Source organism: Toxotes jaculatrix, chromosome 2 (assembly GCF_017976425.1).
Source record: "Toxotes jaculatrix isolate fToxJac2 chromosome 2, fToxJac2.pri, whole genome shotgun sequence".
In the NCBI taxonomy this organism is placed as follows: Eukaryota; Metazoa; Chordata; class Actinopteri; family Toxotidae; genus Toxotes; species Toxotes jaculatrix.
Window position 1 is genome coordinate 9,100,175 of NC_054395.1, and position 13,139 is coordinate 9,113,313.

Sequence of the window (13,139 nt, forward strand, 5' to 3'; positions counted from 1 at the left end):
AGCGGTGCCTCTTCACACAAAAGCAGCAGATGTCATTTCTGGACAGGAAGTGTGGCTTTAGCGAAAAGGAAGTACATGACATGTTTGACTAGCCGCCACCTCAGCTTTGTTCTGACAGTTTGTACTAGCAGACAACCACATTGTAACAAACAAATAAATCACACTGTGTACTATAAACCTAGAAGTGATTTAAATTGTAGACTTAAACCCTTAACTTTGTGGTTCGACAGCCACAGTGTAATGAGACCATGCTGTCTACCTTTTAAGGCACCAACAATTATAAAATGATAAGTGGAAGATGAAGCTATTTATTGCTATCGAAAGGAACAAACAGAAATGCAAGGTCGCTGTCTTCATTATTTACTCCTTTACCACTTTACCCCCTATCATAGCACTGGGTAAGCTGAAAAAACACGCCATGTCTAACCCAACATCCATCATAGCCAGAACTCAGACAGTGCGATCGCTGTTTAACACCAATAACTGGTCTTGTGTCGTATGAGGCATCCGGCATCATCTCATATGACCGACAGCCAAAAGGTCAGATGTGAGTTGGGGGGGGGGGGGGTTTGCTAAATGTTGAGGTTTATCAGAGCGAAGAGGGGCCAGACAGTAAGGTGTGAAGATACAGATGGACCATATGCTGGTGTGGGCTCAGTGTTCGCTCCACTGGACAGTGAGTAAGAGGCCTGCTGCCTTGACGTCTGCTTTATCTGCCTCCGAACAGAGTTTCCCACCTGCCGCTAAACCAACCACGTAACACAGTGAACACTTTTAAGTGACTGGCAGAGAATTCACACACAAAAAAAAACTGTAAAGTTCACTAACCTGACAGTGAAAAAAGCTTGAATTCATCTACGATTCCTTAACAATGTTCAGATCTTAATAATTCTAAGTAATTTCTTAACACAAGAAACTCTGCATGGTCATAATTGCAATAGTAAAAACCAGCAGGGAAATAACTAGAAGAAGTAAGGAAATGTCCTAATAGCCAGACTGTCCAGTTGCGACACGAGGGTAAGTCAGATGTACAGTCAGGGTCGTAGCTGTTGGAGCTGCTGTCACGTTGCTGTCAGGGGATGTTGCCTCACTGGTCACTCAGAGTGAGGAACAGAAGATCCTTTTAATTTGTGTGTTTACCTTCAGCAAAGGTTATCCATATTAAACAGGGATTAATGGGAAAATGAATGTCTGAGAGAACATGATCACATGACACCTTGAAGGGCAGTTTGGGAACTATGGTAGTTTTGTACTGGGCTGTACTATAAGGAAAGCCTGCATTAATATGGACAGAAAACACTCCTCAGTGACCCACTGGACAAAGAGATCAATATTAATATTGGCCAATCAGATGGCACCAACCTAGGTACAACGTTGTTTTGATTTTTAACCATCAAAATGTATTATTGTCTTTTGGGGCAGATTTGTCTCATTCCGACAGCTTGTCCGTAATGAAAACAAAGACGGTGTTAATGGGGGACACAACTGGGCCATTTTTCTGTTTGCCCATGGCTACCATCAGCATTCAGCAACAGCACTGGGCCATCTCATTCAATTCAGATATATCACAAGAGACCCCGTATATCAAGAACAAGCTCTAACACTTGTCAAGGTTTTTCCAGCGGGTCCCTGAGAGGCCCTTTTCAATTCGCTGCGGTTCCCACACCTACTGAAACAACCCTCCAACAGAATCACAGATCCACAGATTCAGGACTTTTCTGTGTGAGTTCTCAGCTCACCAGCCTCCAACCCTCTACCCCCTCCTCATCTAAGAGAAAACAACAACAAGCTAAAAAACAATGCATCCATTAAGGGTCTCTCTTTCTGGAGAAAGGATTTGGGTAGCCAGCCACAAAGAGGGACAGGGCAGTTTTGGAGAGGGGACGGGGGCCATTTTGGGGTCGACATGGCATGAAATTGAATAAATAAATGAAGAAATCCCCTCTTTGTGGCATGAGTGCAGCAGAGCCAGAGAATGGCCCGTGGCGTTGCCACAATGAGGGACCCCAGTAAACCTTAGCAAGCTTCTTTCTCTCTGAAGCCGTAATTCACATCTCTCCCAAACCCTCTAAAAAATCCTCCAGCTCTCCCTTCACCCTCCAACCAGTCCCCTCTCTGTCTTCTAAGAGAAACCCTTTTTGGCAGAGCCAGTCACCAAAACACAAAGTCTTCTTTGAGTCTTGTCCAGTTTTTTTTTCACCCCCTCTCACTCACTTCCGCTTTGAAGAACTTTAAACTTTAGGGCTTTTTGAGTTGCTCACATGGGCGGAAACTAAACACTACAGGGGATGAGACAGTGTCTCAACCACAGAGGCGAGACAGACAGAACTGGACCAGGGACTTTGTGTTTAAGACTGCCTACTCATCAAACCCACATCAGCTCTGTTGCATTAATGAACGCATAGTGCACATGATCAATATGTGAAATACAAAGATGTGATAACACTTGCAGTAAAAAGCTTGTATCAAGCCTTTTCAGTCAGTTAAAAATTATACTTTCCAAAGGTTTGACTACTACAGGGATTGTAAGCATACCTTTTTTTATCAGGCATGGCATGAGGCATTTAAAACTAACACCTTCTCATTTTGCTAGATGCTCCCTCTTTCACCATAGCTGCATGTAATTAATGTGCTATAAATACCATGCATATCTCCTCTTTTTTTCAGGTTGTTAGGCAGCTACTGTCTCACAATTACAGACTCACTGTCAATTCTGTCTCTCATTACACGTCTACAGGAACAAAATACAGAGAAGCACACCACACTCGTTCGCACATACTGTGTTGTGACAATGGGAATGGAAATAGCCTGTGAAGAACATTAGTGTGGAGGGCATGTTTTTGTATTTGTTTCCCCATTTGTACACTGTGGGTGTTAACAGCCAACAATTCAGACCTGCACATCTGCTCCAACCTGTGAATCTGTTAAAATGGTCTTTATCTCAAAGCGTCATGTTAATTAATATTTAGGTCCACACTGCTAAGATAACATATTCTCCTCACGGGGAGTGTTTCTGCTAAATAATCACCTAATTTCATCTCTACCAGCGCTGATGCTCAGGTTTGTCTGTAAGACCTTTTGCATGTAGCTTTCCTGTTGAGGGGTGACATGTGGTGATCTGGAGATAACAACATGGACCAGATTGCAGAGGCCATCTGGACGTTTGGACGTGTGTTTTTTTTTGGTGCTGACAGACGTAGGGATCACAGACTGGATCAGAGTGTGGCGAGTGTGGTGTTGAGTGAGCCATCAGAGACCTGTGAAGCCTCCAACAGACCAGAGACCAGCTACAGAAAAAGAAAGGTGTAACACAGCTGATCATTTAAGCTAAACCCAGACAACGATTTCCTACATTTTTCATAACACCTGTACACATGGGTATTTCAGAGAAAACACAGGTTTGTTTCTTTCATATATGGGACATAACCAAGAAAAACCACACTCAATATGCCACACCTGAAAATCAGCTGGGCAGACGTAAACACATGAGCACAGACAGAGAAAAGATGGTGGTAACGAAACAAATTAGTATCCCACACTCGACAATAATGATGATTTGGAAAAGCAGGAGGGAGGATCATAGAGATCACCCACTGGTTTTAACTCAAACAGTATTTACCAATGTGACAGAGAACAGTGTTTAATGAACAGACAGTCAGAGGGCAGCTAGTTAAAGCCTTTTCTTTGTGAGAAAGTCTTTTTCGAGCTCTGAAACCACTGATGCAACTGACCTACATTCATTCAACTTCTCATTTCAGCAGCCACTAATGCAACTAACACTCGCATTCATTTCCACTTCTGAAAGTGATGTTTCCAGGATAGTTCTGATTCACAATATTCTGTCTCTGTGCAAGCAAAAGTACAGAGGAGAGATAAGCTTGTTTGTGAGACTGAATCACATGTAATCACAAGATGAAAAGAGACAGTCAGTCCCGGTAAAATCCAGCCGGTCCTGGTAAAATCCCTACTAAAACAAAGGCTCCATTGACTTACGAGTTGTTGTTTTTTTCTGTCGCATATCAATCCTGTAAAGGGTCATGTCAATCACAGCTGGAGGCAATAATACCCCCAAAAAACAAAAAAAAAAAACTAGTTGTGACAATTCTTCATGTCAAAATGCAGCACCATTTCCTAAAAGGCTTCCTGTCATGACGTGAGGGCAAAATCATCACTGTAACAGCTCAAGCATCGATGACTCAAGCCTTTAATCGTGCCATGTTAGTTGGCAAAAATGTCATCACGTTGAATGAATGCCAAAATAAAAGCCCTTCAGCAACCAGGCCCAAGAATTTATCAGCAGCTGTCATCAACACTTATAACAACATGGTCGGCAGCCACTTTAACTTGTGGGCTTTAATAACATAAACAGGCAAAGATCTCCACTAATTGGTGAAGTGAATTTTTTTTCTCCTTCGAGCTAATGTTTAACAAAGTGACAATCATGACAAGACAATTGCACCATAGGCCCAACTTGTTTTCAGCTCTGCTAATGTTCCCTGTTTGTTGCAGCGGCAATTCGCTAGAAGAGTTGAGTCCAGCAATGTTCTGCTTTCCCTGCCTTATCTTTCCACCTCCTGTACAACTGCACCACTCACTCAGGTTGTCACACACAGCAACGCTCTGACGCACTTTTCGGTCTCAGTTTGTCACAACACACATGTCAACAGTCTTTCAGAGGAAGTGGGAATTCTAGGTTATCATTAAAGAGAAGACCTGAGCCTGCAGACAAAAGTGAAGGACAAAAGAGACGACAATGAACTGAAAAAGAAGAATGCTTCAAAGCAGCATCGCTCTCTCATGGATACCACATAACTTTCATGGATACCACCAATTATATTATATTTCAAAGACAATAGTTAATGTCACTTCAAAATGCATTTGCACCATGGTACAGAAAAACAATAGAAGACCTACTTAGGAGTGTGTGGGTTAGTGTGTAATGTGTGTGTGACACTCCTTCTTTGTCCCATTGTATCATGTGAACAGCTTCCTGGCTGGTCAGCATACAGGCCAGGCATTTACTCTGACCCACCCTGATCAGGAAAGACTTCAACAGTCTGGTAATCTAACCCAGGCTTTATCAAACATCTTTGCCATATTCTCTAAACTCAAGAAGCTTTGTGGAAAGGTGTTCTGTGGTTGTGTTTTTTGTTCCGCCGTTTCCTATCGGGAAAATGACCTCTGACCCCTGAAAGAAGCCACACATCTGGTCGTATTTGAGAAAGCAAACAAACATTGTAAGCCTGCAGCCACAGTCTGTAAACCAAATGGGAAACTCAGAGGGGAAAGATTACGCCAAGACATTCTGCAGGTATCCATCCATCCTATTCATCCACCCTTCAAGAGCGTACTCCAAACCATGCTGCACAGCTACTGCACCCAGTATCCACCCTGAGAAAGTACTTGTCCTAACTTTGTCCGGGTCATGATCTCCAAAGGGACATCAGAGAGCTCATGTTGTCGCACTTTTACAATTCAGTCCAGGTCACCCATTGTATCGTGTATCAGCCTGTTGAAAAGTGCTTCACAGAGCTTTTCACACACAGTGACGGTGTCTCTTGTTGGATGTTTGCTCCAGTCGTAAAAAATGTCCCAAACAGTGCATCTGAAAAGTCCCCTTGGGCTGCATTGTTGACACTGCATGGGCTGATGTCTGACACAGAGAAATCAGTAAGCTGAAATAATACCCAACTGACCACTGATTCGTGACTCTCTTAGCTCCACAAACCTCAGATTTCACGGGACACACTGCTGAACAGATTCAAGTTCCAAAAAACATCCATCCACGCTGATCATGTGAGATAACTTTTATCCTATGCTAATCGCAAACATCTCTTGTGGAGGGGAAAGGGGGGAGGGGGGGTGTTGACATCATGCCTCAGGGTGTTACAGTGGTTTAGACTTGTTAACTTGAATTCTTAAAATTCCTGCAGTCCTATGCCTCAAAGAAATGGCTTATCAAAACACATGACTAAAAAAAAAAGGGCAATATTAAGTTGGAAACTGGCATTTACCCCCATTTATGCAACACACTGCACTGAACAGTAGCTGCACTGCATGGTACCGATTGTTCAGAGCGAGATGGAGGGGTGCGCCTTAAAACACTAACATCATAAGTGTACATCAAAAGGCAGGTCAATGGTTTAAAAGCTGACTTCAGGTTAAGGTAGTTCTGTTGGTCTTAGTATGCAAACATGAACTCTAGTTAACAAAAAAAGCCTGTAGTTTATGGCACATTGAACATTTAGCATGGCGGATTAAATGAGAGGATACAATATTTTTAAACCAGACTGTTAAATTTCCTCTCTTCTGCTTCATTCGATCGCCAGCACATCTGTCCCAACGGAACAAAACCTTCAGCATCTGAAGGTTTGATCTGGAAGTCAAAAGCTACATGATGAGATTCAGTGTCCTGTCCCTCAAGTCTGACAAAGCAGCAGAGATTTTAAAGCCCAGTAAAAATAAAAACCCTCACAAAACCCCAGCAGTCTGTCACTGTAACTGTTCTACCTGCTGTCAGGATGGACTGTGGGCTGTTTCCCCCCCTTCGTTCTCACTATATATGTGATGTGTGTCTGTGTTTGTATGAGTTCAGCAGAGCTTAGGTTGCAGTGAGTTGAAACCACCAACGTTGTGGCCAAGATGAGACTTAGAATCTGAAGCTATTTATAACCCCCTAGCCCAGAGAAACTTGATGCTGGTCTTTCCCACCAAGTGGAGGGGGCTGGAGGGATGGAGCAAAGAAAAAAAAAGAAAAGAAAAAGAAAGGAGAGAGGGCACACACAGGCACAAGATTGGAAAAGAAGCTCACGGGTGGCTTCCTGGGCACCGACACATAGCATCCTCTGTGTTTGTGAGCATGTGCTCCTGTCATCCTGTTTGCTTAGCGAGTTTTGTCAATGGCAATTACAGGTGGAAGTATAGAAAAGTCAATAACAGCAAAAGAAGAGAAAGAGGTGTGAAAAAACTGCCGCTATATGGTGTACGTGCAATCGCACACTAAAACAACAACATCATTTAGCCACACAAACACACATCAGTATTTGACGTGTGTGTGATCACACTTGTGTGTGGCCTAAAGCAAGGGTCAAAGAGAGCAGAGTTTCCAGATGTTTCCTATTATCCTGCAGGACCGACGAGACCTTCCTGGTCAGCCTTCTCTCCGTCTCTCACTGCTCAGAGCGAAGGTCAAAAGCTGACTAACTTATTGGCCACACAATTCCACGGCCGTCTTCAGTGAACAAGATTCACTATGACATGGGTCAGTGTGGTCTAAAAAAACAGCAGCTTTTAAAATGGCAAACCCCCATCTGTATGGTTTTGAAGGAAAATCCCTCAAGTCTACCGGGTGTGACGCCACTGACTGCGTTCCTGTCATAGATAGCCTACGTTTTGGTCAACATGGCAGGGAAAATCCAGTTGCCTGGATTAAATCAACAAAGCGCTGCCCTGAAGAAAATCCCCACTAAGCTATGGTACCAAAAAAATTATCAATTCAGACACAAACAAGGGAATTTGCTGCAACAAAAGCTTGAAAAGTGCAGTTACCACCATTAAATTCAAACTGAAGAGGAATCAGCTTGTTTAAATGAGACAGCTTCCATTCTGCTTGAAAAGGCAACAGATTCAGAGATTAGCAATGATAACACTGTGCAAAATGAATCCTCTAATCCCTCCTTTCACACCACCCCACCCCAGCCCCCTTCTCACCTCTTCTCCTCTCACCATCCCTACATGCTTCCCTCCAGCACATTGGATGAGCTCGTTGGCAGTGGTAATTGCCAGGGGATGAGTGACATGCACAATGACTGAGATGCCAAAGCCGGATAACCATCTCTTTGTGTGTCACTGCAATCATTGCGATTGATAAGCGATGCTGCACGGGGGCTAAAGATCCAGGAGGTTGCAGAAAAAGCACAAAGACACGTGGAAAATAAATCAGTGATAAGGCGATGGAGAATGATGTGGGCGGTCAACAGCGAGCTGCCATTCTACCATGGACATGAGGGAAAAACCCCTAATGAGACTGAAGGAAACAAAAGCATCAAGTGCCTTCAGATAAGAAGAAAGCTGAGAAAGTCTATATTTAAAAACAGATCAATATACTGAAACACAAGGGGATATATTCTGGACTCTGTAAAATGTCCTCATGATGTCCAGACATCCTTAGGACTGGCTGTGTTTTCAGTCACAGGCACAGTGCACTTATCTTGACTGGAGAAATCACCTCTCACTGTCTCGCCCCTACATTGTCTCTCCTCCTGTCTTCACGCACATGTATAACTCACAGAAGATGTGGAAATATCCTAAACATTCTCAGTGAGCTGTCAAAGGGCATCCTGGGAAATGTAGGAGCTGTCTAACAGCACTAGATGAGGTAGGTTGACAAAGAGCAGACGCTCCAAAAATGTGAAAAACATCATTTATTATCGCCAAAATAATTCAATGAACGCTTAGAAGACAGTCAGAGCCTATTCATTCCTTCACTCCCCATCACTGCTTTAGCATCTTCACAGTGAGGGACGACGCATCCCCGACCCACCTTTCCCCCGCCCTGACCCACTCTATATCTTTACTGAAACCATATGTTTCTGAGCTCCCACAGCCAGACTTTCCTTATCAGCTCCACAGTGAGCTGCATGGTGACAAAGCCTCGGCTCCCACTGAGGGACGGGGAGCAGGCTCAGCTGGACCCCGGATGGAGAGAACTAGGGAGATTTGCAGAGGATTGGCACTGGTGGTGGGGACTGATGTTTTCTCTTCTCCTTTTGTTTATGGTGTCCAAATGCCCATGTCCTGCATTAGCAGTCTTCGTCCCACAACATTCCTCAAATGGAGATTCAGTGGGCTTGGGAAAGGGTCTCACATGTACACACAAATTACTGTACCCTATATGTACTGTCACATATAGGGTACATTAGTACAGAGCAGTATGCTTTGGCATCAAGGCTTGTTGACACAGTACTGTATGTGCCCATATGTGAATATGACTAGTAATGAGGGCAATCATATCCATCCATTCCAGCCTGGAGAAACACTTGCTAAAAAAGATTTTACAGTACAGAGCAATGGTGCGTGACTGGCATACCCTTTCTTATACTAAGGTGATTCACTGCTGAGTAGTTGTAGTTGCTTTTTTGAGTTGAACTGGGAAGCACACAGCTTACTATGAATCCTAACAAAAATCCCACTGATTCATCACGACTGGGAAAAATATGGGCTTAAACCTTGACACTCCATATGACTACAGCCTTGGCTGTATAAAGAGCACTCTATGCAAAGACATAGGTGATAAGAGAATTTCCCACAAGCCCGAGCAGATCACTCTGCTCCAGATTTACACTGTCTGGCTTAAATAACAAGATGCCAATTGATGTGATGATGGCGAGGAGCATAGCGGAGGGCTCTGGCACTGACAGCTTTCAGATGTCCACAGGAAAAAGCTCCCAGCCTTCTCAGATAAATCATTGGAGCTTCGTCTTTATCATTATGCCAGAACTGGTGGGGGGTGGTCAAACATGTCCCCTCTGCTGCTTGGTCTGTCTTGTAACAGAAGATAAGCCTTAGCTGCCTCCTGTGTAACCGAGAAATAAAGCAGTGCCACAGAGGCTGCAGAGGTTGGTGCCCAAACGCTGAAAGATGCTTTTTAAAAAACAAAAAAAAAACAAAAAAAAAAACACAAGCGTAGAGTTTGAATCCACCAGTCGATGATTTGGAAGGTTACACCCGCCTGTATCTTCGTGACAATAGGCTGTAGTAAACTTCCTGTGCAGATGAACAACATTATTTCAAGAACCTTGAGGAAGTTTCTAAACATGTGACAGCGCGAGAGAAAGAGGGAACCATGACCCTTTTTTTTTTACAAATTCTTGCCAGATGCTGAAATTGGAAAATGAACAGAATCATTAGCATGTTCACAAGAAACAGCATTTTATCAGCAAGTAAAAATGATAACAATCAAAGGGTGCCCTTTCAGGAGTCAGCAGGGTGGCAAAGCCAGAAAGAAGATAGCCTGAACCTCTACCAGCTTAAGGGTGACGGTTTGAATCTGACCCTGACCTTCGACCTTGTTGTGGACCGGCAACAAAAGAGGGGGTTTCCATTCAGTAAGCAATAAAGCATAGTCATACAGTCACACTATTACTCTCACATTAAATGCAGCCAATCTGGAGAGAAACCTTACAGCACTTTCTTCTCAGTTTGACGCTGAAACTACCTGCGCTGTGCCACAGATGACAAGGCAATGATTTGTCAAATGACAAACTGCAGGTGGGAGCCTGCCAAACCAGTGGATCAGTATATATACTGGCACTATGTTGGTGGCTGAAAAGAGCGTGTAGAAATTTCCAGGGTATTCACTCATCAAAGGTCGCTGATGTACAATGACTGAACGAGTTACTGTGCTGAAATGGTTTCTTGTCTGTGTCTGGAAAAAAGGAGGCGTGCTGGTTCTGAGTGCTCATGAATTTCTATTTATTTGCAAAGCAGATGTCAATGGAGCTCTCCATAGACTGTTTTAACCTGAGCTATAACACACAATGGAGAGGTGTGAATGACGCCTCCGGCGTTAAAGCTGTATGAAAAGAAAAAAAAACACAACCTGTAACAAATCTAATACCGAATATGCTCCAGACAATGGCTGAATATTTCTATTTATAACGTTGGGCTAAGATGCAGCAGGTAAGACAGGTACGTCTGTGTTTATAACATTTCCAGCAGCCTGTCGTCTCTGAATAAAACTACTAACAGTCTGAGTGGAGAAAGACACGTTGTGCAGCAAACAACAGCTGTAAAGTGTGTCCAAGCTGTGCCTGTTTATATACATGACAAAAGCATGGGATTAAAAAGTTAAGCTATTAATAGAGAAGCTGTCCTCGTGGACAAAAAGTCAAGCCGAACCCCATACGAATAACTGATGTTTTATCCTCGTACTCAGCCCGTAAACTACAGCAGGGGCAAATATTAAATTTAACTTTTTCTTGCAACGCGTGCCTCTTAATTTACTGTATATAAGCCGAATTAAAAAGTATAGCCTGTCATTTGCTAAAATGCCACCAGCAGTCTAATAAAATGTACTAGATGTACATGTTGACCAAAAAGAAATGCAACCTTGAATTCAAAGATTTATGAGTGGAGTTCGGCGTGATGTTCGGTCTGTGTAGGAGAAAGCGGAACGTGGGTATAAGCAACGTGAAGGAATATGTCACACTCACCGACTGAAGGAAAAGCAACGTCCGAACATAATCCCTCTCGGTGTTCAGTATTTCATTTAAAACACAAAGCCTGAGCCGCTGCTGTCGGTCCGAGTCCTTGACGGCGTGGATACCGTTCTCCAGATGCCCGTCGTCCTCTTCCATGGTGGCAATTCAACCCTGAGAAAGGTTGCTCTCTACACAAACACTCTTCTTTTCTGAAGTATCCACACTTTGCCGAGTTGTTGCTTCAGTCCATGTTGCAGCAGCGAGTTTTTCCCAAAACCCACCCACAAGCAGTGATGGGGCACAGTGGAAGTAAAGTTCACCAAAAGTACCAAACAACAAGCGGAGAGCCTGACTGTGGGGCGCAGCGTCAGCTGAGAGCGAGCAGGGCTACTATGGATCAGCTCAGACTTGAGAGACAACAGAGAGGAGGACGAGGAGGAGGGACCCGCAGACAGGGGCCACAGCTCACTTCTGCTCTGAACAGCGAGCGCACAAACAAACAAGTTCTCTCACACATCTGTACCCGAAGCTGTGGTAAAACACTGCAGCGTACATTCATTGCTGTAGTACACCACAGAAGATTAAAAAGCACAATATATTATAAAGTGAACTCAGTATTCAGAGGCACATTAATCCTCATTGGAGGGGTAAAGTGGCTCCAAATGAAACAAGTCACCACAGCTGTACTGAGCTGTGCATGCTCACTAAAGAACGTCTGAAATACACTGTAAACTCAAAAATATATTAGAGATGACACAAAAATACACTGCAATGCACATCATAAAGTCACCATAAACTGTAGAGTATCCCTGTCACATATACACATATCATTTCGGCCTTTTTGAATTCCAAAAATGAAATTTGTAAGGTGGACACGGTCCTCTGTCCAGGCTAAGTGGACATTTATTTACATATATTTATAGCAAATTTGGGGGGAAAAGCTAAAATATAGGCTACTTCTGAATCCACATCCCTCTTCAGAACCTTTAGGCAGCATGTGCTCCTAAATGGAAATAATTTAAAATATTTGTTTAAAACATAAACATAGTAGTATGTTATTTTTATACAGAAATTCAAATGTTAGCAGTTTTCCTTCTGCCAAAAGCAAGCAATAGAAAAAAAAATGTCAGAATGACAAGACTTAGCCAACAGGTTTCATAAAAAAAATAAATAAACACACCAAGAATTTAAAGAAGCATTTTAAGTATTTAAAATAATGTATATTCAGGAAATTAGCTGATATTTAGGCCCCTGCCTGTCACAACAGGACACCACATGTAACTGGCTGGTAAGTTTAAGAGAGAGGCGCCCTCTGCTGGATACAGGTGCAGCTTTAAGGTGGACCTGAAAGTGATCCAGCTCACTTTCAGGTCTAGAAAGCTCTCTACTTCCTAATATGTTGTGGCACTGACATGAATCCCACCTGTAATCATTTTTATATAATAAGAAATTCGAAATGATATAATTTGGACTTTGTCCTCCTCAACATCAGGTCATGGATGGTGTTTCTGTTGCTGCATAAACACGAAACCAAACAGTCCCTTTTCAATTTCAACCACATCTGTGGACTGTTAAATGTGGGTTTGGTCATCTAACATGGTTGCATCTATAAATAAAGAAGGCAAATTACTTTTAATCATTAAGTTTGTATCAAAACAAATCATATTTTCTGTTACAGGGAACACTCAATAAAGCTTCGGGGCGTTGAGGCACACCTACTGTCACAGGTCTTGCCCCAGAGCTGTTTTATGAGTAATACCCGGCTTGTTTCACTGCATCATACCAGACCATCGTTAACGTCTCAGTCTACCTTCACTTTGTTTGTGGTGCAAATATTCATAAGAGAATAACTGAAGTGTCTGTGTTTTATTCTAATATAATTTTGGCTCTGAGTAGTCAGAGCCATTGAGCTCTAAATCTAGAGCCTGAGTTGCCTCT

The 13,139-nt window shown here is 43.0% G+C and overlaps 2 protein-coding genes across 2 annotated transcripts in view; both read right to left on the minus strand.

Moving 5' to 3' along the window:
- The window catches only part of prex1 (phosphatidylinositol-3,4,5-trisphosphate-dependent Rac exchange factor 1), a 78,481-nt gene extending 66,860 nt beyond the window's left edge, over window positions 1-11,621 (minus strand). The window contains exon 1 of the mRNA XM_041056523.1: window positions 11,214-11,621. Within this exon, the coding sequence (XP_040912457.1) occupies window positions 11,214-11,357 (144 nt within the window). The 5' untranslated portion in view covers window positions 11,358-11,621. The remainder of the gene's footprint in view (window positions 1-11,213) is intronic.
- Window positions 1-13,139, minus strand: part of LOC121194031 (ral GTPase-activating protein subunit beta-like) — a 41,167-nt gene that overhangs the window by 6,070 nt on the left and 21,958 nt on the right. The gene's annotated exons all lie outside the window — the stretch shown is intronic.